At 60.4% G+C, this 22,672-nt stretch overlaps 1 protein-coding gene across 5 annotated transcripts in view; it reads right to left on the bottom strand.

Moving 5' to 3' along the window:
• Positions 1-22,672, bottom strand: part of Ccdc57 (coiled-coil domain containing 57) — a 101,518-nt gene that overhangs the window by 29,142 nt on the left and 49,704 nt on the right. For 4 of the 5 annotated variants that reach the window (XR_013435769.1, XR_013435770.1, XR_013435771.1 and 1 more), the window contains 6 exons: positions 22,123-22,401; positions 19,897-20,006; positions 17,999-18,175; positions 12,611-12,800; positions 8,074-8,195; positions 883-1,017 (listed from right to left, as the gene is read on the bottom strand). Coding sequence is in view for 1 of the 5 variants with exons in the window: in XM_078041363.1 (XP_077897489.1) it covers positions 883-1,017; positions 8,074-8,195; positions 12,611-12,800; positions 17,999-18,175; positions 19,897-20,006; positions 22,123-22,401 (1,013 nt within the window). In the remaining 4 variants the exon portion in view is untranslated. The remainder of the gene's footprint in view (positions 1-882; positions 1,018-8,073; positions 8,196-12,610; positions 12,801-17,998; positions 18,176-19,896; positions 20,007-22,122; positions 22,402-22,672) is intronic. The other variant, XR_013435772.1, reaches the window with a different exon arrangement.

The raw sequence follows: 22,672 nt of genomic DNA, 5'->3' as shown, positions 1-22,672 counted from the left end.
TTTCCTGCCCTGCTCCCTCGGCCTAGTGGGTAGAGCAGCCGGGGCGCTGGGGCGGGGGGGGGGGGAGGACAGTGGAGGAGGGGACTGAGCGCTCTGGGACACCAGCACTGGCAGTCCTGAGGGCAGGGCTGCTCGACCACTTTCAGGTCAGAGACCCTTTAGAAGGGAGGAGCCGCCTGTCCAGCATAGAGCGGAGCTGCCCGGGGTGCCAGTGTCCCCCCAGCCTCCACGCCCTTCTGGCCACTGGCTCCCCTTGTGGCCCACCCTGGGACCCAAGGGCACTTGCTCCCAGCACAGGCTCCAGGTGCGGTGAGTCCCAGCACCTGCCGCCCCCTCTGCCCGGCTCGCCCTCACCTGCTGCACCTGGGCCGCTGTGCCTGCCCTCACCTGCTGCACCTGGGCCGCTGCGCCTGCCCTCACCTCCTGCACCTGGGCCGCTGCGCCTGCCCTCACCTCCTGCACCTGGGCCGCTGCGCCTGCCCTCACCTGCTGCACCTGGGCCGCTGCGCCTGCCCTCACCTCCTGCACCTGGGCCGCTGCGCCTGCCCTCACCTGCTGCACCTGGGCCGCTGCGCCTGCCCTCACCTGCTGCACCTGGGCCGCTGCGCCTGCCCTCACCTCCTGCACCTGGGCCGCTGCGCCTGCCCTCACCTCCTGCACCTGGGCCGCTGCGCCTGCCCTCACCTGCTGCACCTGGGCCGCTGCGCCTGCCCTCACCTCCTGCACCTGGGCCGCTGCGCCTGCCCTCACCTGCTGCACCTGGGCCGCTGCGCCTGCCCTCACCTGCTGCACCTGGGCCGCTGAGCCTGCCCTCACCTGCTGCACCTGGGCCGCTGCGCCTGCCCTCACCTGCTGCACCTGGGCCGCTGAGCCTGCCCTCACCTGCTGCACCTGGGCCGCTGCGCCGGCCCTCCAGCCTCCAAGGCCCTGGCTCCTGCCGACGGGGTGTGCCGAGCCGAGCCGGCTGTTGCCCATGCATTCAGAAAGACGCTCTTTCTTGGTGTGCTGAGGGTCCTCCTGTGGCAATGTGATAAGAAGGGCTCGGGTGATGTCCACAAGCTGTCCAACGGCACTGACGACACTCGTGCCCAGAACTCTGGCATTATGGGCTCACTTCATTTGGTGACCCGAGGCATGGCCAGGGTGGGGAGGCTTACTCCACCAGCCAGGACAAGGCAGGCTTCCTGCAGTCCAGCTATGTGCCTGCCTATCTTCTGGGGAGGGGGCAGCAAGCACTGGGCCCCTGGACACCCAGCAGAAGCCCACAGGGTTCTGGCCTGGAGAGGACAAGTGGGACCCCCGAAGATGCTGGCCTTGGCCTGGGGTGGAACTCGGCCTGCGATGGACATGAGCAGGCCCAGGACCTGTGGGTGTGTTGCCAACCAGGCCACCCTGCCCACTCCTGTCCAAGGGCTTGATCACACCCTGACTCTGGGGAAGGGCGCAGAAAAGCAAGCAGAAGGAGGACCAGGAAGGACAGCCCCAGAGGCATGGAGGGAAATGCCCAAGAAGCCAGAGAGAAGCCCCACGGCAGACGCAGCTGCATGGAGCAGAGGGCATGGTGACCAGGGGGCCAGGACCCCCATTCTCTCCTGGGCACAGCGGCAGGACACCAGCACATGCAACACATGTGCGGGAGGTCTGTGGCCTGGCTTGGCCATGTCCACCTGCCCATCACTTAATGCACAGTTCCCTGGGTCCCAGTGGCCACCGGCTTCCTGTCAGGCTTCTTCCCAGGGCAAGCTCCTGGTGAGCCTGCACCGTCCCTCCGTCCAGAACCCTGCCCTCGGCCGAAGCTCAGGCTGCCCCTGGACTGGGCTGTGTGTGTGGCCTTGGGCTGTGGAGGCACCTCAGAGGGACCACGCTGGACCCTCCTCCCCCAGCTGCACGTCCCACAGCCCCCCTGTCTCTGCCCTCCAGCTCCCCGGCCCCTACATGGACTCTCAGCTCCCCAGTCAGAGCCTGACTCCCTGGGGCTGGGGCAAACTCAGTGGCGTCACGCAGGCCAGAGTTGACTTCCTCCTGGCTGGGGCAAACTCAGAGTGGCGTCACCTCAGGGCAGAACAGCCTGTCCCTCTCCAGTGGCTCTTTTTGGTGTTTGTGGTGCTGGGGATTAGACCAGGGCCTTGTGCCTGCGAGGCAAGCGCTCGACCGCTGAGCTGGTCCCCAGCCCCAAGCTCTCATTTTGAACAACCAGAAAAGGCCAATGTGCTCGGGGAGAATATATTTACAGCACATCCAGCAACGTGGATCCGTATCAAGACTGGGTAAGATTCTGAGTTTTTGTTTTGTTTGCTTTTCTCTCTCTTTTGCAGTAATTAAGATTGAATCTAGGGGTGCTCTACCGCTGAGCTGCACCCCAGCCCTTTTCATTTTTATCTTGAGACAGGGCCTCACTAGGCTGCCCAGGCTGGGCTGGCACTTTTGTTCCTCTGCCTCCTGAGTTGCTGGGGTCACAGGCAAGGCCACCATGCTCAGCCTCCGTGATACCCTTTAAAGAAGCCGATTATTAGCAGTTTAGTTATTGAGCAATGCTGGGGACCAAACCCAGGCCTCACACAGGGCGGGCACGTGTGCACCACTGAGCTGCACCCCCGGTTTTGAGCAGTTTAAAACACACACGCATGCACACACCATGCCAAGGTGTAGCCATTGAGTGGAACTGCGGCTGCGTGGCAGCACACACCAAGGCAGGAGAAGGCTGCCCAGGGCAGGAGCACATGGTCCATGCTCACGGTGACCAGCTGCCAGCCTCTGCCCAAGGTATGAGCCAGCAGTGCTGCCCTGCAGGCAGCGTCCACCAAATGGAATATTATTCAACACTAAAAGACAGACAGACAGACCCCTCAGCTGTACACGGCTAAGCCTAAGAAGCCGGTGAGAAGGCTACAGGTCCTGTGGCTCCAGCTCCCTGGGTAGGAGGGCAGAACCAGGGAGACACGAGGGTCAGCATGGCCAGGGGAGGGAGGGAGGGAGAGCGCTGCAGAGGCGGACACCTCCTGACCCACGTGCCCAAACCTACAGAGCCCCAGTGTGGGCTCCTCCAGACAGCGCACACACCAAGCACCACACCAGCACCACACCAGCACCACACCAAGCACCACACCAGCACCACACCAAGCACCACACCAGCACCACACCAAGCACCACACCAGCACCACACCAAGCACCACACCAAGTACCACACCAGCACCACACCAGCACCACACCAAGTACCACACCAGCACTACACCAGCACCACACCAAGTACCACACCAAGCACCACACCAGCACCACACCAAGCACCACACCAGCACCACACCAAGCACCACACCAAGTACCACACCAGCACCACACCAGCACCACACCAAGTACCAAACCAGCACCACACCAGCACCACACCAGCACCACACCAAGTACCACACCAAGCACTACACCAGCACCACACCAAGCACCACACCAGCACCACACCAGCACCACACCAAGCACCACACCAGCACCACACCAGCACCACACCAGCACCACACCAAGTACCACACCAAGCACTACACCAGCACCACACCAAGCACCACACCAGGACCACACCAGCACCACACCAGGACCACACCAGGACCACACCAGCACCACACCAGGACCACACTAAACAAGTACCACACCAGCACCACACCAGCACCACACCAGGACCACACTAAACAAGTATCACACAAGCACCACACCAGCACCACACCAGGACCACACCAGCACCACACTAAACAAGTACCACACCAGCACCACACCAGCACCACACCAGGACCACACCAGCACCACACCAGGACCACACCAGCACCACACTAAACAAGTACCACACAAGCACCACACCAGCACCACACCAGGACCACACCAGCACCACACCAAGACCACACCAGCACCACACCAGCACCACACCAGGACCACACCAGCACCACACCAGCACCACACCAGCACCACACCAGGACCACACCAGCACCACACCAGGACCACACTAAACAAGTACCACACCAGCACCACACCAGCACCACACCAGGACCACACCAGCACCACACCAGGACCACACTAAACAAGTACCACACCAGCACCACACCAGCACCACACCAGCACCACACCAGGACCACACTAAACAAGTACCACACCAGGACCACACCAGCACCACACCAGGACCACACCAGCACCACACCAGCACCACACCAGGACCACACCAGCACCACACCAGCACCACACCAAGCACCACACCAGGACCACACTAAACAAGTACCACACCAAGCACCACACCAGCACCACACCAGGACCACACCAGCACCACACCAGCACCACACCAGCACCACACCAGGACCACACCAGCACCACACCAGGACCACACTAAACAAGTACCACACCAGCACCACACCAGCACCACACCAGGACCACACCAGCACCACACCAGGACCACACTAAACAAGTACCACACCAGCACCACACCAGCACCACACCAGCACCACACCAGGACCACACTAAACAAGTACCACACCAGGACCACACCAGCACCACACCAGGACCACACCAGCACCACACCAGCACCACACCAGGACCACACCAGCACCACACCAGCACCACACCAAGCACCACACCAGGACCACACTAAACAAGTACCACACCAGCACCACACCAGCACCACACCAGGACCACACTAAACAAGTACCACACAAGCACCACACCAGCACCACACCAGGACCACACCAGCACCACACCAGGACCACACCAGCACCACACTAAACAAGTACCACACAAGCACCACACCAGCACCACACCAGGACCACACCAGCACCACACCAAGCACCACACCAGCACCACACCAGGACCACACCAGCACCACACCAAACACCGCACATGCACCACACCAAGCACTACACCAAGCACCACACCAGCACCACACCAGCACCACACTAAACAAGTACCACACAAGCACCACACCAGCACCACACCAGGACCACACCAGCACCACACCAGCACCACACCAGGACCACACCAAACACCACACCAAGCACCACACCAGCACCACACCAGGACCACACCAGCACCACTCCAAACACCACACCAGGACCACACCAAACACCACACCAAGCACCACACCAGCACCACACCAGGACCACACCAGCACCACTCCAAACACCACACCAGGACCACACCAAACACCACACCAAGCACCACACCAGCACCACTCCAAACACCACACCAGGACCACACCAAACACCACACCAAGCACCACACCAGCACCACACCAGCACCACACCAGGACCACACCAAACACCACACAAGCACCACACCAAGCACCACACCAGCACCACACCAAGCACCACACCAGCACCACACCAAGTACCACACCAGCACCACACCAAGCACCACACCAAGCACCACACCAGCACCACACCAAGCACCACACCAGCACCACACCAAGCACCACACCAAACACCGCACACGCACCACACCAAGCACCACACCAGCACCACACCAGGACCACACCAGCACCACACTAAACAAGTACCACACAAGCACCACACCAGCACCACACCAGGACCACACCAGCACCACACCAAGCACCACACCAGCACCACACCAGGACCACACCAGCACCACACCAAACACCGCACATGCACCACACCAAGCACTACACCAAGCACCACACCAGCACCACACCAGCACCACACTAAACAAGTACCACACAAGCACCACACCAGCACCACACCAGGACCACACCAGCACCACACCAGCACCACACCAGGACCACACCAAACACCACACCAAGCACCACACCAGCACCACACCAGGACCACACCAGCACCACTCCAAACACCACACCAGGACCACACCAAACACCACACCAAGCACCACACCAGCACCACACCAGCACCACACCAGCACCACTCCAAACACCACACCAGGACCACACCAAACACCACACAAGCACCACACCAGCACCACACCAGGACCACACCAGCACCACTCCAAACACCACACCAGGACCACACCAAACACCACACCAAGCACCACACCAGCACCACACCAGCACCACACCAGCACCACTCCAAACACCACACCAGGACCACACCAAACACCACACCAAGCACCACACCAGCACCACACCAGGACCACACCAAACACCACACAAGCACCACACCAAGCACCACACCAGCACCACACCAAGCACCACACCAGCACCACACCAAGTACCACACCAGCACCACACCAAGCACCACACCAAGCACCACACCAGCACCACACCAAGTACCACACCAGCACCACACCAGGACCACACCAGGACCACACCAGGACCACACCAGGACCACACCAGCACCACACCAAGCACCACACCAGCACCACACCAGCACCACACTAAACAAGTACCACACCAGCACCACACCAGGACCACACCAGGACCACACCAGCACCACACCAGCACCACACTAAACACTGCACATGCACCACACCCAGCACCACACCAGCACCACACCAGCACCACACCAGGACCACACCAAACACCACACAAGCACCACACCAAGCACCACACCAGCACCACACCAAGCACCACACCAGCACCACACCAAGCACCACACCAGCACCACACCAAGCACCACACCAAGCACCACACCAGCACCACACCAAGCACCACACCAAGCACCACACCAAACACCGCACACGCACCACACCAAGCACCACACCAGCACCACACCAAGAACTGCACCAAGCCCCACACCAAGCCCCACACCAGCACCACACCAAGAACTGCACCAAGCCCCACACCAAGCCCCACACCAGCACCACACCAAGCACCACACCAAGCAAGACCCACAACGGGAAAGGGGGCTATAGGAACTTGGCACTTTTCACCCAATTTTTCCATAAAACTAAAACTGCTCTGAGAAATAGACTATTAATTCTTTTAAACATTTAATATTCAAAAAATAATACTGAAAAGAGCAGAAAATACAGATGTTAACCTGTTGACCTTCAAAGTCACCCACATGCAGCAAACTCAAGGGTCTCCCTGTGCTTTGGGGGTGTGAGCCGGCCCCGTAGCTCTAGACTGTCATTTGGCCCTGTCCTAGGAAGATGGACATGAGTCAGGGGCAGTGGACACACCTGTGACCCCAGGGACTCGGGAGCTGAGGCAGGAGGGTCGCAAGCTCAAGTCGACCTGGGCAACTCAGCAAGACCCCACCTCAAAATAAAACGCACCAAGGACTGGGGTGCAGACCACAGCAGAGCCCCCCTGGGTGAGTTCATGGTACTGCAAAAAGGGGAAATAAAAGGAGGGTGATTATTTACAGGGCACCCTGAGAGTTAACAGAATAAAACGCCGGAAAAAATGGTGGCTATCCGCCTTCACTGAACAGAAACAAACCTTCCGAGTGGAAAACAGTTCAATAAACCACCAGACTGTGAGTTCATTAGATTGAAAAAACGTTTTCAAGTTATTTAAGGATTTTTTTTTTTTTTTCTAAACTGGGGCTTGAACCCAGGGTGCTTTACCACTGAGCCACACCCCTAGTCTTTTCTACTTTTTGTTTGGAGACAGGGCCTTGCTAAATGGCCCAGGCTGGTCTTGAACTTTTGATTTTCCTGCCTAAGACTCCAGAGTCACTGGAATCACAGGTATGCCCCACAGTGTCTGGTTTATCTGAGGATTTTTTTTTAAAAGGAAATTAAAAAACAAATGACAAATTTGGAAAGAGTTGTGACAGACAAGCAACAATTGCCTTAATATATAAAGAAGTCTTACAAACCAACAAGAATAAACACACCAGTAGAAAAATTCAAACATGCATAAATAACTAAGAAGAAATATAAAGGCCAATAAACGTTAGAGACATTGAATGCCCTAAAAACGTAAGAACATTTCACAGCTCTACAGACATTCATATTTTTTAACTTATATTGACAAGGATTTAAAAAAATAACACCCAGGTGGGCAAAATCATAATAAAGCATATACGGAAAAACAGTGACTCAAAGAACCATAACAGCACCTCGACGTGCCGCTGGGAACAGAGGCCTCTCCTGTCCCCCTTAGTCCTGCGGCAGGCAGCAGGGCTGAAGAGTTACCTGAAAGGTGGCGTGGGTCTTCACCTGTCCCAGAGGTGGGCTGTGGTCCCAAGGCGCCTCGGGCGCCCTTCCCTGGTCCTGGGCCTGGGGGGTGGGAGGCCGGGGAGGACAGGGCAGTGTCCCTGGAAACGAGACCAGGACAGGGTCTGTGCTCTGTGTGCAGTCACTCCTGGACGGCCGAACACAAACACTCAAGGACAGCACGCTCCTCTTCCAGCCAGTTGCCTCTCCACCAGGGAACCTGCCCCCGCGGGCTCCCTGCACCACAGGGCTCCCTCCGGTCAGCAGAGCCGAAGGCAGACCTGCTCTGCAGCACGCAGGGAGACCCGAGTGGCCGCTGGGCACCTGTGGGCCCAGCCGCGGGGGTGGCTGAGGCAGGAGGACCGTGGGGCCCCCAGTTGGGGGCCAGTCTGGGCAACACTGCACAACTCTGTCAAAAAAAAAAAAAAAAAAGCAGCAGCAGCAGCAGAAGTGTGAAATATACATGCTTAAAAACGACAGCTGCGGTAAGTGCTTGAGCATCCCACTGCCTGGGTCCCCGCACAACATGAACATCTTTCCATGAACTGATATCCCCGAGAGGTTTCTTTAAGCTGACATACTGCATAATTACTATGGACATAACATTTCTAGAGCCAGGAATCAATTCAGGACTCCAAGAAGTTCTTGTTCTTATCCTCACTGCGGGGGGAGAAGTATAATCACAGCTGTTTATCATATTGGAAACTAAAGCAGAGGCATTTTTAAAGCACTTTTACCGTACTGGGGACTCGACTCAGGGGTGCTAGATGACTGAATTAAGTTGCTAAGCCTGGACTCGGACTTGAGATCCTCCTCTTCAGCTTTGCTGGGGTTTACAGGTGGGCGCACACTGTGCCCAGGCTTTTTACCTATCTTGATTGGGCAGAAATAACACTTTCGATGCTACTTAGTTCTTGTGAGGCTGTGATCAGAGGCGTTTTTACGCGCTGCCATAAGCATCTCTAGACACCTGCAGGGGACGGCACCTGTGGGCCAAGGGAGAAGAGCTCACGGATGCGTGGCCCGTCTGTCGGCTGCACCTGAGATGGAGGCTGTGCACATGGCCTTGGAGGTGTGTGAGCAGGCACGCACACACACCTGGGTGCACGGACCAGGGCACGTGCATGAGTGTGAACAGAGTCAAAGGACAGAAGTGCCGAGCCTTTTCACAAAAGGGTGAACTAACTCTAATTAGCAACTTTTGTTTTTCTGTGTACTTTTCAGCACTGTTTAAAAAAATCAATGTTTTTTTTGGCACTGGGGATTAAACCCAGGGGTGCTCTACCACAAAGCCATATCCCAGCCTTTTCTATTTGTGTTTATTTTTGTATGTGGTGCTGAGGCTCGAACCAGGTGGTGCCTGCTTACGCTAGGCAAGCGCTCTCCCACTGAGCCATGACCCCAGCCCTCTTTACTTGGAGACAGGGTCATGCTGAATTGCCCAGCCTGGGCTTGAACTTGTGGTCCTGCTGCTTCGGCCTCCCGAGCGTGGACCACCATACCCAGCACGGTTTTAAATCTTTACAATGAGAAATCATCATTTTTTTGATGAGAAAATCAAAGTCTTTTTGGCCTGACGGGGTGCACTGGGCAGGCATGAGCCCCACAGAGCGGGCAAGGCTCTTGGGTTGAAGGCGCACTGCGGCCAGTGGGCAGACTGGCGGGCCGCTCCAAGGCAGGGGCTGCAGGTCACACGTGGGGACCACCGGGAGGTGGCTGGGGTGCTGGCGGACAGCTGCCAATAGCAGGCGTGCTCGGCTGCGGGCAGGGCAGGTCTCATTCTGAAACTGTGAACCATGACCAGGAATTGGTCACAGCAGGTCACTCCACTTAATGACTGTGGCCCCACGGTGTAGGAACCAGTGGAGATGCAGAGACCAGCCTGGCCCAGCCTTGCTGCCAGGACCAGGCGCTGGGCTGGGGGGCAGGGGGCGTGGGATGAGCAGAGTCCCACGTCCTCTGTTCTCTGCCCACTGTCTCCCTCCAAACCCAAGAACTGGCCACTCCTGCCCAGCCCTCCCGTGGCTCCTGTGTGCCCACGGACCCTGACGCGCCATCCCCGGTTCTGACACACAGGCCTGCCTGGGCAGACACGCTGCCTGGAGGCAGCAGTGAGGAGGAGGAGCTGTGGGGAGGAGGAGCAGGCCCAGGAAAAGCCCCAGCCCACAGCGGGCAGCGGTGCCTGGTGGGAAGGGGCCTTGCAGGGCCTGCAGGACCTGGGGGAGGGGTTCCTGTGAGCACACAGCCCCTCCCTCCTCCCCAGGCAGCAGCACTGGGAGAGAGCTCCGGCCTGGCCCGCCCCAGCAGGTGCTCTGTGCCCACCCCAGACTCAGGTCTCTAAGCAGTGTTCCAGAAGAACCAGACGGGTGGGAGCCCTAAAGTGCCCTCTGGGAAGGCCTCCACCGCGTCCTCACCCTTCTCCCGGTGGTGCTGGGGATGGCCAGGCAGCCTCAGCTTTCTCATCTGAGAAGCCAGGGGACGGGCGGAGCCCTGCTCCCCTGCCACAGGGACTCCTGGCACCTCCCAGCCCCGGCTGGGCTCCTCGGAGGTCAGGTGTGGGAGTGTCCCAGTCTGGGATCTTTACCTCTGATGCCTCTTCCTTAGAGACACTCAGATGAAATGGCCCCTGGCCTGTGTGGGGGCGGGCAGTTTGAGCCGAGGGCCCTGGAAGCACATGCTGAAGTGAATTCGGGCTCATTAAACAAGAGAAGAGAAACAGGGAGAGGCTCACAGGTGACGGAGGGAGCACAGCCCAGAAGGAAGGGAAGGAGCACAGGCTGTGGGTGGGGGTGGTCTTCCAGTGGAGTGAGAAGGGCCAAAGCCACACGCGGGCACGGTCCAGAGGCAGAGGCCAGCAGCCCGCGGAGGAGGCGCAGAGGTGCGCACTGCCCTGGGCTCTGCAGTGGGAGCAGACCGTGGCTCCCCTCGGCCCTGCATGCAGACTCTGGCTCCACGCAGGGACTGCACCCTGGGATGTGGGCAGGCAGGTGGGCGGAGGGAGAGCAGAACAGGTACTTGCTCAAACACAGGCAGTGCGGCTCAGCGGGCTGTAAGAAGCCCCGGGAGCAGGAAGACAGATCCACTGGAAGGGATGGTCAGCCAGGACAATGTGGCCAAGCTGGCAGAGGCTGGCGCAGAGGCCAAGGCAGGGCCTCACACCTGACAGGGGAGGGCCGTCTCCGTTTAGAAGAGGACAGCCCAGAATGGAATCTGGAAAGAGGCGAGGGAGCGCCAACTGCTAAACCCACAGCAGGAGCCAGCCCTCAGGAGGCAAGTCTGAGGCCGGGAAACTTACAAAATCCTCTCTCAAGACAAAATGAAAAGGGCTGGGACAGCGCAGGTCAAGGCTCCTGGGGCCAAAGAGAAGCCACTTCCGTGTGAACTGCTGAAAGTGCCCGAGGGGAAGGCGTTGGTGTGGGGGAGAGCCTCCTGCCCACACTGTCCCCAGCCTGCGCCCTGCACTCCTAGGTGCCCCAAGGGGGCAGCGAGGGTGGACCATGGTCAGTGTCCACCATCCACACCTCCCAACACCTCCGCTAAGGCCTGTTTACTGCTCCTCTTTCAGGGGCTGGTTCTCAGGACAAAGCCACTTTGATAATGACTTTCAAATACCCCCAAGGGGCAGGCTGACCTGGTCTCAGAACAGTGGGGCTGACTACAGGTGAGACTCCAGCGTGCTCTGGTGTGGAAGTGTGGACGCCCCTGCTCCACTCAGACCTCCTCCAGGAGCCCACGCTCCTGGGAGCTCTGCGGCCCTGCGCCCGGGGCTGCTTCTCCTGCCCTCTGCCAGGTGTCTTCAGAAGCCACAGAAGGACATGTGAAAACCCCCACTGTCACCCTGCAGCCAGCCCCCGGCAGAGCCTGGAGGACGAGGCACAGCACCCTGACCCCCTTCCCTTGGATGGTGACCGGTCTTCCTGCCTTCCCTCTTCTCCTCCTCCCACTGTGCTGCTGGAGGCCGAACCCAGGGCCTCAGGGACCCCAGGGCCCCAGCCCCATGGCGCCTTCCAAAGAGCTCTCCAGCTGGGGCAGGCCAAGTGCCACTCCTGCTGGACCCTTTACCGTGCTGTGGCTCCCAGGTTTTGGGGGGCACTTCACCACTGAGCCACGTCTCAGCCCTTTTTATGATTCTCAGGCTGGGCATCGCTAAGTTGTTGAGGCTGGCTTGGAACTCGGGGTCCTCCTGCCTTGGCCTCCTGAATTGCAAGGCCACCATGCCCACTGCTGCCAGCTGCTAAGGGCACACTGCCTGGAGTTTCATGTCTGCAGCAGGCTGATGTCACCCTAGTCCCGGCCCCAGCTGCTCGTAGTGTTCAGGCAGTGGATAGAAGGCATGGCCAGATGGTGGGCGCTCCAGAGCTGGCCTTTGGGCCATCACAGATGCTTAAAGCTTGACAATTGTCATCTTGCCGAAATGCGCCCGAGGGCAGTGGGCAGATGAGTGAGGAGGCGACAGGTATGCAGGGAGAGGTCCTGGCAGTCCTGGCCCCGGCCAGTCCTGTTCCCAGGGACTCACCTTTGGGGTGTCCCTGCTCTGCCCGGAGCCGGTTCCCCATCTCCAGGAGCTGCTCCTTCTCCAGGCGGAGGCGCAGGATCTTCTTAGCCGCTGCCTTCAGCTTCCGCTGCAGGTGGGGCACGGATAAGGTCTGCGGGGGCTGTGCCCCCAGCTGGTCCTTGGTCCCCACGGGTCTCTCATCTGCAAGGCCCTGGAAACAAAACCCACACACAGACACCCTGTAAGACCCCAGACCACAGGGCCCTCCCAGAATGGCCCTGCTGCCTGCCTGGCGGGTGGCCGCTCCCCTGCAGGTCAGCGCACCACAGGCCCTCCTCTCCAGGCTGCGGCCTGCCCAGGTCTCTCGTCCTTTTTCTGCTGGCCACAGGCCTTGGCCACCCCTAACTCAGAGTCTCTGAGAGTCCCTCCCCCACAGCCCTGCAGGGCGTGGCCCTTGTGTCCTTGAGAGGGGACAATGAGAACTCGTACACCCAACCAGCACAGTGGCTCCCCCAGGGCAAACCCCCAGACCCAAGAGGACTGCACCCTGTGTGGGCGCTGCTTCTCCATCTGTGACAAGGACTGCAGACTCCTCCCTCGGGCCTGCGAATGTCCAGTGGGCAACTAAGAGCCTCCCATGGATCCGTCTCCTTTGCCGAGTCACCTCAGGTTCCCAGGGAAACAGACACCCTGTGTGAGTCGGCCTACCCCAGACCACAGCAGGTTTCTGACGGACAAGGCCCCGCCGGACCGACCCTGAGGCAGTGGCACCAGACCACAGCCGGCCAGGACAGCCTGACAAGGTGCGGGCCTGGCCAGCTGCCGGGTAGCTAGTGTCAGCACCTGGAAACAGGGTGGAAGGTGGTCCCTGGACTTTGCAGGTGGCCGCACCCACCAGAGCGCCTTTCCTGCTTTTCAGCACCTTTCTCCCTTGGTTCCGGGGGAGTGGCCAGAGCGAGCCTCTGGCTCAGGGCTGCAGTACCAGGCTGCTTCTCACCCTCCCGCAGCCCTGGGCCTGCACTAGCCGCTTCCCCTCCCCCTGGGCTCACCCTTCTCCACCCCTCTCTGGACACCACAGACCAGGAGGAGAAAGCCAGGGGCCCAAGGGGGAGGAGGCTGCTGCGGGGACCTGGAGCCTGGGCCACACACGGCCATGTGCAAGTACAGGTGCAGCACAAGGGGGCCTTTAGGGTAAGACCAGGGCACAGGAGAAGCCAGTGACGCCCCGGGCCCTGGCACTTGGGAGAGAAGCCAGGTTGCTCCCGTTCTGGCCACAGGAGCCCCGAGTCCCTGGAACAGACCTGAGTGCCCTGTCCTGGCCAGCTTCCCAGGACTGGAAGGCACCCAAGCCCTCCAGGTACTGCTGTCCCCAGGTGCCCCGGGAGCCATGGGGCACTGCGTACCTCCAGCCCATGCTGCAGGCCACGAGGGACCTGGGGGTCATGGAATGACACAGCAAAGGGCCACGCCTGCCTTTCTCTTGAACAAGGAAAGTCCTGCGGCTCCGAGGCCAGGCCAGGAGGGGTGCGGCGGCAGGCAGGAGTACCCCAGACCCCCGGGCGTCCCCTCCAGTGTGTGTGACTGGTGCCTCTGACCCCCTGCGGGTGTGGCCTTCCCAGGATGCGGGGGACCGTCCTGTTTCAAGGCTGGCTCTGTGGGGGCCTCTGCTCTGCAGCCGCCTTCAGACAGGAGGCAGACTCCAGAGGCTGGCGGCCTGTGCTCAGGGCTGGGACGAGCCGGGCCTGCACACGCGGGCGAGCGCTCTGCTGTGGAGCCGCACTCCCCGTCCTTTCATTTTAATTTACTTATTTTTAAAATATTTTGTTTTAGTTGTAGGGGAACACAAGACCTTGATTTTATTTTTATGTGGTACTGAGGATCAAACTCAGCGCCTCACAGGTGCTAGGTGTGCGCTCTACTGCTGAGCCACAACCCCAGTCCTCATTTTTATTTTTGGGACAGGGTCTCATTAAGTTGCGCAGGCTAACCTTGAACTTGAGATCTTCCTGCCTCAGCCTCCAGAGTTCTGGGAATATGGGTGGGCCCCACTGCACCTGGCTTCAGACATCTAGAGTTTGAGGGAAAATTTGCTCTAAAATGCAGGCCCCTTGACCCAGAGATGGCGTCCACGTGACCCAGCAGTCTGGTGGTGCCCTGGCCCCTCAATTGTCATAAGTGCACAGCAGAGAGGAACGGCCCCAGCCGTGTCCCTGTTCCAGGCTCAACACTGACCTAGGAGATGTAGAGTGGACCTCCCTGGGTCAGTTGCTGATAAATTTCTGTCAGCTATGTCTATTTTGACCAGGTTTGGTGGCACACGTCCATAATCCTGGCAGCTTGGGAGGCTGCGGCGGGAGGATTGCAAATTCAAAATCAGTCCCAGCGATTAAGTGAGGCCCTAAGCAACTTAGCAAGGCCCTGTCCTGTCTCCAAACAAAAACACACAAACAAATAAACAAGGGATGCAGTTCAGTGTTTACGCAATCCTGGGTTCAATCCCTGCTGAGGGGAAAAAGAAAAATTTATTTTTATGACTCTGTGAAGTCTTTCCCCAAAATAAAGATCACACAACCTGAGACATATTCAGGGGGACTCTTTTTTAACAAAGGCACCCTGAGCAGGTACAGTGGCAGTCCCACCCCTGTACTCACCCCAGGGTGGGGATACTGCCCTGCCTGGGCACTGACGTCACCATCTTGGAGGAAATGGAAGTGTCTGGCCCACTGAGACGACTCAGTGACCTCCACCAGACACTGACCAAGCCGTCCTGGGGAGGCTGCCGAGTCGGGCGCTCCAGGCCCCAGCAGGCAGACCAGCAGGCAGACCAGCAGGCAGACCAGCAGGCAGACCAGCAGGCAGACCAGCAGGCCCTTCCCCCAGGGGCCAGCTGTGGCAGGGCCTTCAAGCCGGCTGCTGACCAGAGCCTCCAGGTGGCCAAAAGTGCCCCCCAGTGGACAAGGGACACAGCCTGGAGCTGCCCTGGAAACCCCAACAGGGCGGGACAGCCTGTGGCAGGAAGCAAGCCGACTTGAGTCCTAGGGTTGGCCAGCGAGCAGAACGGCCCTCTGTGCAGGTCCCTGGGGGCAGAAGGCAGGGCCTCAGGGCCTAGGGGGAGAAGTGTGGCCAGCTTGAGACCCCTCGCGGCTGGCGGGGACCTGCCTTGGAGAGAGGAGCTGTAAGACAGCGCCCCCTGGGGGCGGGTGGCGGCTGTGTGCTGCTCTAACCCTAACCCTAATCCTAACCCTCCACGTGAGCCTCCCCTCCTCCCTGCTCTCTGAGAGCACATGGAGCCCTCGCACCACCTCACGCCCCGGGCCTTCAGCCCCTGCTCTCTGACGGGGACAGGGACGCGCGACTCCACCCGGTGTTCCCACCAGGCCCTTCCCGGCTTGAGTCTCCTGTCTGGGACCCAGGACACACGGGCGTTGGAGGGCTGGTCCCTGGTGACACTGACATCTGGAGTGCAGGCCGTCCCTCCCTGAGTGCCCAGGACACCTTGAGTCCCAGGCGTCCTGCCTGAGGTGGGAGTGCTGTGTGCTGACCCTGGGGAGGCTGTGTGGAGCTGGGGCCCCCGAGGCCTCTCCACTGGAGACGCGTCCTGTCCCTGGCCTCGAGCCGCGGCGACTGGATTCCCAGTGGGCTTGGCCTCCCGCTGGGTCACCCGGCTGCGTGGGCCTTCACGCTTGCTGGTGACGTTCTGATTTGAGGTGCCAGCTCCTCTCTCATCACGCACCTGTTCGCCTGCCCCGTGTGGCCCGGTGACTGTGGTCTGTCACTATGGGGCCAGATGTGGCAGGAAGCCCCCTGCCTCAGTCTGTGCTGGTGCCAGTGGGCACTGTCCCTGCGCCTTGGTCCTGGGAGCAGGGGCCCCTCCCACTGCTCCTCTGCATGTTGGAGGTGACTCCAGCCCTGTGTGGTGCCCAGGAACTGCCTTCCTGCCTCCCCTCTCCTGGCAACGGGAGCCTGGCCCAGGTGTGCTGCGGGCAGCGAGCAGCATCTGTGGGGGTGCTGGTCACTGTGCTTCCTGAGCCTTCCGTTGTCACACAGGGTCTGCCTGCAAGGCTATGTGCACGACTCTGAAGCCACTGCCCTGGGAGAGCGGGGCAGGGCCTTCCAGCCCGCTGCTACCATGGGTCAGTACCTTGGCTCTCAGTTCAGCTTCTGCGTGTGCTTTCTGCCCCTCTGCACTGGGCGGAAGGGAAGGAGGAGCAGGTATAAAGACTGCTAAGGCCTGGCTGCAGGCGCTGTCCTGGGAGGGGCTGCGGCAGGCTGGGGCAAAGGCCCGAAGTGCCCGGCGGCTGGGAGTCAACCTGGTGTTGCTGCACTGTGGAGGCAGGGCTGGGCTCTGGGTGCTGGGCACTGGGCGCTCTGTTGCTCAGCCCTGCTGGGCTTCTCCGGGCCGTTCCTAGGTAGCCCCTGCCAGAGGCCCTGGGGCTGATCTTCCTCTCGGGTCCCTGGTGCTAAGGGGACACCTCCACTATCTTCACCTCCTCGGCTTCTACCAGAAGACTCTGAGTACCTTCCAGACACTACTTCACGTCCCTAAAACCTTCTGTTGATTGACAGGTCACCTTTGATAACCACAGGCCATCCAGGTCACTAAAGATGACCACAAGTCACCACAACAGTTGCAGCAGATAACTGACGAGATTTTTGGGGGGCAGTACTGGGGACTGAACGCAGGGATATCTACAACTGAGCAATATCCCCAGCCTTTAATTTTTTTTTTTTAAATTTCGAGACGGGGTCTTGCTAAATTGTCCAGGGTTACCCCAAACTCACAATCCTCCTGCCCAACCTTCCAAGTAGCTGGGATTACAGGTGTGTGTCATCGTGCCTGGCCACTGAAGGTCACAAGTCATTGCAGGTCACTGTGGGGCAGCACTGCAGGTTACTGGCAGGGCCTGAGGACCCCTGAGGCGGCGGGACTGTCTGGCCTTCCCCCCCAGTCCCTCATAGCTTTAGGTAAGGAAAAAGGGCCAGAGTCAGGACCCGAGGTCCTCTGTAAGGCTGACCCATCACAGGCTGGGCAGGCACTTGGTGCCAAGACCTGACGGCCACCAAGGCTCTAGAGGCTATGGTGAGTGCCTCAGAGGCCCCCTCCCATGGGCAGGGCTGAGCCAGTCCACACAACACCCCTCTCAGCAGACAGCCCAGGCTGTCAGAGGAAGCGGGCAGCTCTCTGTGGAAGGGGGTGTGGGCTGTGCCGCAGCAGCCCTGCAGCTAGTCAGAGAGGACCAGAGGCAGAAGCAAGTTCACAGAGGGAGGAGGAGGAGGAGAAGGTGGAAGGACAGAGGCAGCCTGCATGGCAGACCAGCCAGGTGGGCCGAGCACCCGCAGGGAAGGGCTCCCTTGGCAGCAGTGCAGGAGGAGCGCGGGGAAGCTTGTGGGAGGCCGGAAGGGACCCACCTCTCTCCTGAGCTGCTTCCCGCCTAGAGGCTGCTCTCCTTCCTGCTGGGCTGTCCCAAGATGTTTCTCCAGCTCAGCCACCTGCTTCTGCAGCTCTAGCACCTCCACATGCACCTGGTCCACCTCACGGGGAAGCTCGTGGTGGACGGTGTCCAGCTCCAGGGGCTTCTGCTGCACCTAGAAGGCCATTTCATAAAGCAATGTGAGGCACAAGGCAGGGGGTGCGGGGCTGGAGAAGGACAGGAAGAAGGACCCTCAGAGGCACCTGGGGAAAGTGGGGACCATCATGTAAGTGAAATAAGCCCAAAACCCCAGAGGCCGGGTGCTCTCCTGCTATGTGGATGTAACCCACAGGAAGTCGTGGGAAGAACAGAAGTCCACTGGACCAGACAAGGGGGAAGGAAGAGAGGGCAGGGGAGGGGATGGGAAGACAGGGGGGTCAACTGGACATCGCTCCCTGCAGCTCCACAACAGCGTGATCCACGTCCCACACAACCACAGAATGGGCAGTCACGGTCCACGTGTGTGAGAGACGTCAAGACACACTCTGCTCTCACGTACAACTAAAAAGAACAATTTTAAAAGGCAGCAGGGGAGCGGGGAGGAGTGATGAGTTTCTCTGCAGGCGGACGTGACCACCAGCGCACCTGCCCGGCGCTGGCCCCAGCGCTGTGGGGAGAGTCTGTGTGGTGACGCACGGGAACCCTCCTCCCAGTCCCAGCCCCAGGGAGAAGCAAACACCTCCACAAACTGCGAGCAGCTGAGAGCAGTGGGCCTCCCCCGCCAGTCAGTCAAAGCCGCAGAGGTGGGTGGAGGGTTCAACTGAAGTCACAGGCCACAGCAAGAGCGGCAGGTGACGCAGGCTGGCGGGCCCTCCTGGACCTGATCAGCACTGAACCATTTCTGCTCTGGACACCGTGAGAGGGGAAGACAGAACGGGGGCGACGCAGCAGATCCTGTGTCCGTGGGGGCTCTGGCCTCTCGACAGCGAAGACGAAGAACCAGTTAATAATGGCCCCGGACCTAAACAGCACTTCTCCACCAAAGGTGCACAAATGGCCAGGGACCCCAAGAGGAGGTGGTCAGCATCATCATCACCAGGAAAATGTGAGTGACCACCTCACCAGACGCCACTGCACGCCCACCAGGTGACTGGAGTGGAAAGACAGAAAACAGCCTCCCTGCTGGGCTGGACTGTGTGGGGCCAGGGCGGGGGTCCTGCGGGTGCTGAGCCCGGAGCTGCCCCGGACCCCGCTGCTCCACTCAGGCATACCCCAGCCCCAAATGCGCGTCCCCAGAGAAACCCACACGCGACCAACATGGCAGCACTACTCAGGCCTCTGCTGAGAAGAGGTGGGCAGGAGGTGACGCACCACACCACGAGTGGACGCAGTGGGGGAGGAAGGAGGCGCTGGCCTGAGCCTCGGGCAGGCGGCCTTGAGGACCCTGTGGTGAGTGTGCACCTCACCCAGGGCCACCCCACAGGCCCGCGCGTCCCTCTGGCGGCACTGCTGGACCTCTTCTCCCCCCTCCCGGCTCTTCCTTTTTTTTTGGCACTGGTAGCGAGTCCAGGGATGCTGTGCCATGAGCTATGTCCTCAGACCTTTTCATTTTTTGTTTTGAGATAGGGTCTCGCTAGGTGGCTAGGCTGGCCTAGAATTGCCATCCTCCTGCCTCAGCCTCCCCAGTTGCTGGGACCACAGGCCCGTGCCACCGCACCTGGGCACCTTCCACAGCTGCACACGAGATAAGCCACTGCTGCTCACCCCAGCCCTTTGCTGATAAGGAAACAGGCACAGAAAGGGCAAGTGGACTTCCAGGGTCAGCAGGCCTGCACCGCTGAATGGCTCTCTTGTAGGAAGGGCTGCAGTGCCGTGCCTATCAAAGGACCTTCTCACCTTCTTTCTGAGATGTGTCACCAGCAAGTTCAAGAGATGCACTCTGTCTCTGAGCTTCCTGAGGGCCAGTGCCAATCCAGTGGGTGCCTGACCGTCTGTGACAGATTCTCCTGCAGAGAATAGCAACTTCTGTGAGGCTCAGATGTGGAAAATCAAGAACACCACCTCTCACAGCGGCCAGGGAGGCTGCGGATTGGACTCAGGGAGAGGAGGCCTTCCCTGGAGTGAGGGGTCTGAGTCCCTGCAAGGAGCAGAGATTGCTGTGCGTGAAGAAGAGTCCTCACGTGACGAGCAGGAGCCCCTGCAGGACAGACACCTCACCGCGTTGCACCTGAGGCCAGCGGCTGCTGCTTCTCCTAGACGGAGGGATGTTTATTTGGGAATTAAGCAAAAAGATGCCCCCGTGACACACGGTCCAAGAAGAAATGACGTAGGAGTGGTGGCGCAGGCCAAGGCGGGAGGACACAAGTTTGAGGCAAAAGAAAAAAATAAGAAAGAAGGGACAGGGGATGGCCCCAGTGGCAGAAAGCCCCGGACAACCAATGGGCAGATCCAGGGCAGCGACACTCAGAAGGACGAACCCTGAGCACCAGGCCACTCTAGAGCCATCCAGGCAGCAGGCTGTGTGAGGAGCCGGCCCACCACTGGGCACGACGAACAGCCCCTACTGAGGGCTGTCCCTGGGAAGGGGCTGCGGGCACCCAGGAGGACTCCTGGGAGTCCCCGTCCTTTCTTCTCCCTCTACTCCTGGCTCAGGTGTCAGAGGAGCCTGCTCCCCAGAAGCACCAATGAGCTATGACAAGGACAAGGGGCTCAAGGGGAGCCTGCCCCCAGAGCCCCAGGACCAGGGAAGCCCCAGGACCAGGGGAGCCCCAGGACCAGGGGAGCCCCAGGACCAGGGGAGCCCCAGGACCAGGGGGAGCCCCAGGACCAGGGAAGCCCCAGGACCAGGGGGAGCACCAGGACCAGGGGGAGCACCAGGACCAGGGGAGCACCAGGACCAGGGGGAGCACCAGGACCAGGGGAGCACCAGGACCAGAGGGAGCCCCAGGACCAGGGGGAGCCCCAGGACCAGGGGAGCCCCAGGACCAGGGGAGCACCAGGACCAGGGGAGCCCCAGGACCAGGGGAGCCCCAGGACCAGGGGAGCACCAGGACCAGGGGAGCACCAGGACCAGGGGGAGCACCAGGACCAGGGGAGCACCAGGACCAGGGGGAGCACCAGGACCAGGGGGAGCACCAGGACCAGGGGAGCACCAGGACCAGAGGGAGCCCCAGGACCAGGGGGAGCCCCAGGACCAGGGGAGCCCCAGGACCAGGGGAGCACCAGGACCAGGGGAGCCCCAGGACCAGGGGAGCCCCAGGACCAGGGGAGCACCAGGACCAGGGGAGCCCCAGGACCAGGGGAGACCCAGGACCAGGGGGAGCCCCAGGACCAGGGGAGCCCCAGGACCAGGGGAGCACCAGGACCAGGGGAGCCCCAGGACCAGGGGAGCCCCAGGACCAGGGGAGCACCAGGACCAGGGGAGCCCCAGAACCAGGGGAGCACCAGGACCAGGGGGAGCCCCAGGACCAGGGGAGCCCCAGGACCAGGGGAGCCCCAGGACCAGGGGAGCACCAGGACCAGGGGAGCCCCAGGACCAGGGGGAGCCCCAGGACCAGGGGAGCACCAGGAACAGCGGGAGCCCCAGGACCAGGGGAGCCCCAGGACCGGGGAGCCACCTGCCCTCTACCGCTCCTACCAGTTGGCTGTGTCCTGCCCTGCACCAGGGACAGCACCCTTCTGGGGAGGGGACATGGGTTTCCACCAAGGAGGCCAGCTAGAACCAAGAGAGCAACTGGCCAAGTCCCTCACCCAGTAAGCACTGCCCAGGACTGGGGCAGCCCTCTGAGGCCCCAGCTGGTGGCAGGGTCTCTTAGGGCCAACTGTGGTTTCTTCACGGTGGCAGCCCTGCAAGTGGGCGAGCTCTCCTGGAGGGCTGAGGCACTGTGGTCAGCACAAAGACCTTGGGAAACAGCTGGCTGTGGACTACACAGGAAGCCAGAAGGAGCATGTGCACCACACAACGCCAAGTTGAGAAGGTGAGGGGTCAGTGGCAGCTAGCAGGGGCAAGGCTCCTGGATCTGGACCCCCACGGTTGCACCTACATTTGGAGGACTTCCCGTGGGGGTCATTTCCACTTCACTGGGCAGACAGCCTGTGACGCAGCCACCCAGGGACCCTCACCAGTCTCTGTGAAGGTGGGGGCACTGGGGTGCAGCTCGGGAGGCCCCGGCAGGCCGGCCAGCTCTCCTTCCAGGGCGCCGGGGTGCAGCTTGGCGTCCCCCGAGGATGTCTCCGGAGGCCCCGGCGAGCCGGCCAGCTCTCCTTCCAGGGCGCCGGGGTACAGCTTGGCGTCCCCCGAGGATGTCTCTGGAGGCCCCGGCGAGCCGGCCAGCTCTCCTTCCAGGGCGCTGAGCTTGTGCTTCAAATTCTGCACTTCTGCTGCCAAGGCCAGAACATAACCTGCCCAAAACACCAGCAAACGTCCTCTGCTCCTTCCTGCCCACTAGGGCCTTCTCTCCCCTCCTCCCCCAGAGTGCACATCCCCTGAGCAGGGATCAGAGAAGGGGACAGATTCTACCAGCCTTTTCCCACAGGCCTCTGTGACAACAGGAAACAGTCCCTACCTCAGGCACTGGTCACACAGCTGCTCTGGCGCCCACTATGAGCCCGGCCCAGGAGGGGCCACCATCTCAACCCCACCACAGGGTACTTCTCGGGAGCAGGGCCCTGC

The sequence above is a fragment of the Ictidomys tridecemlineatus genome, chromosome 3 (genome assembly GCF_052094955.1).
Source record: "Ictidomys tridecemlineatus isolate mIctTri1 chromosome 3, mIctTri1.hap1, whole genome shotgun sequence".
NCBI classification, from domain to species: domain Eukaryota; kingdom Metazoa; phylum Chordata; class Mammalia; order Rodentia; family Sciuridae; genus Ictidomys; species Ictidomys tridecemlineatus.
Note: the sequence above shows the minus strand (reverse complement) of the source record. Positions and strands in the feature narration are given on the sequence as shown.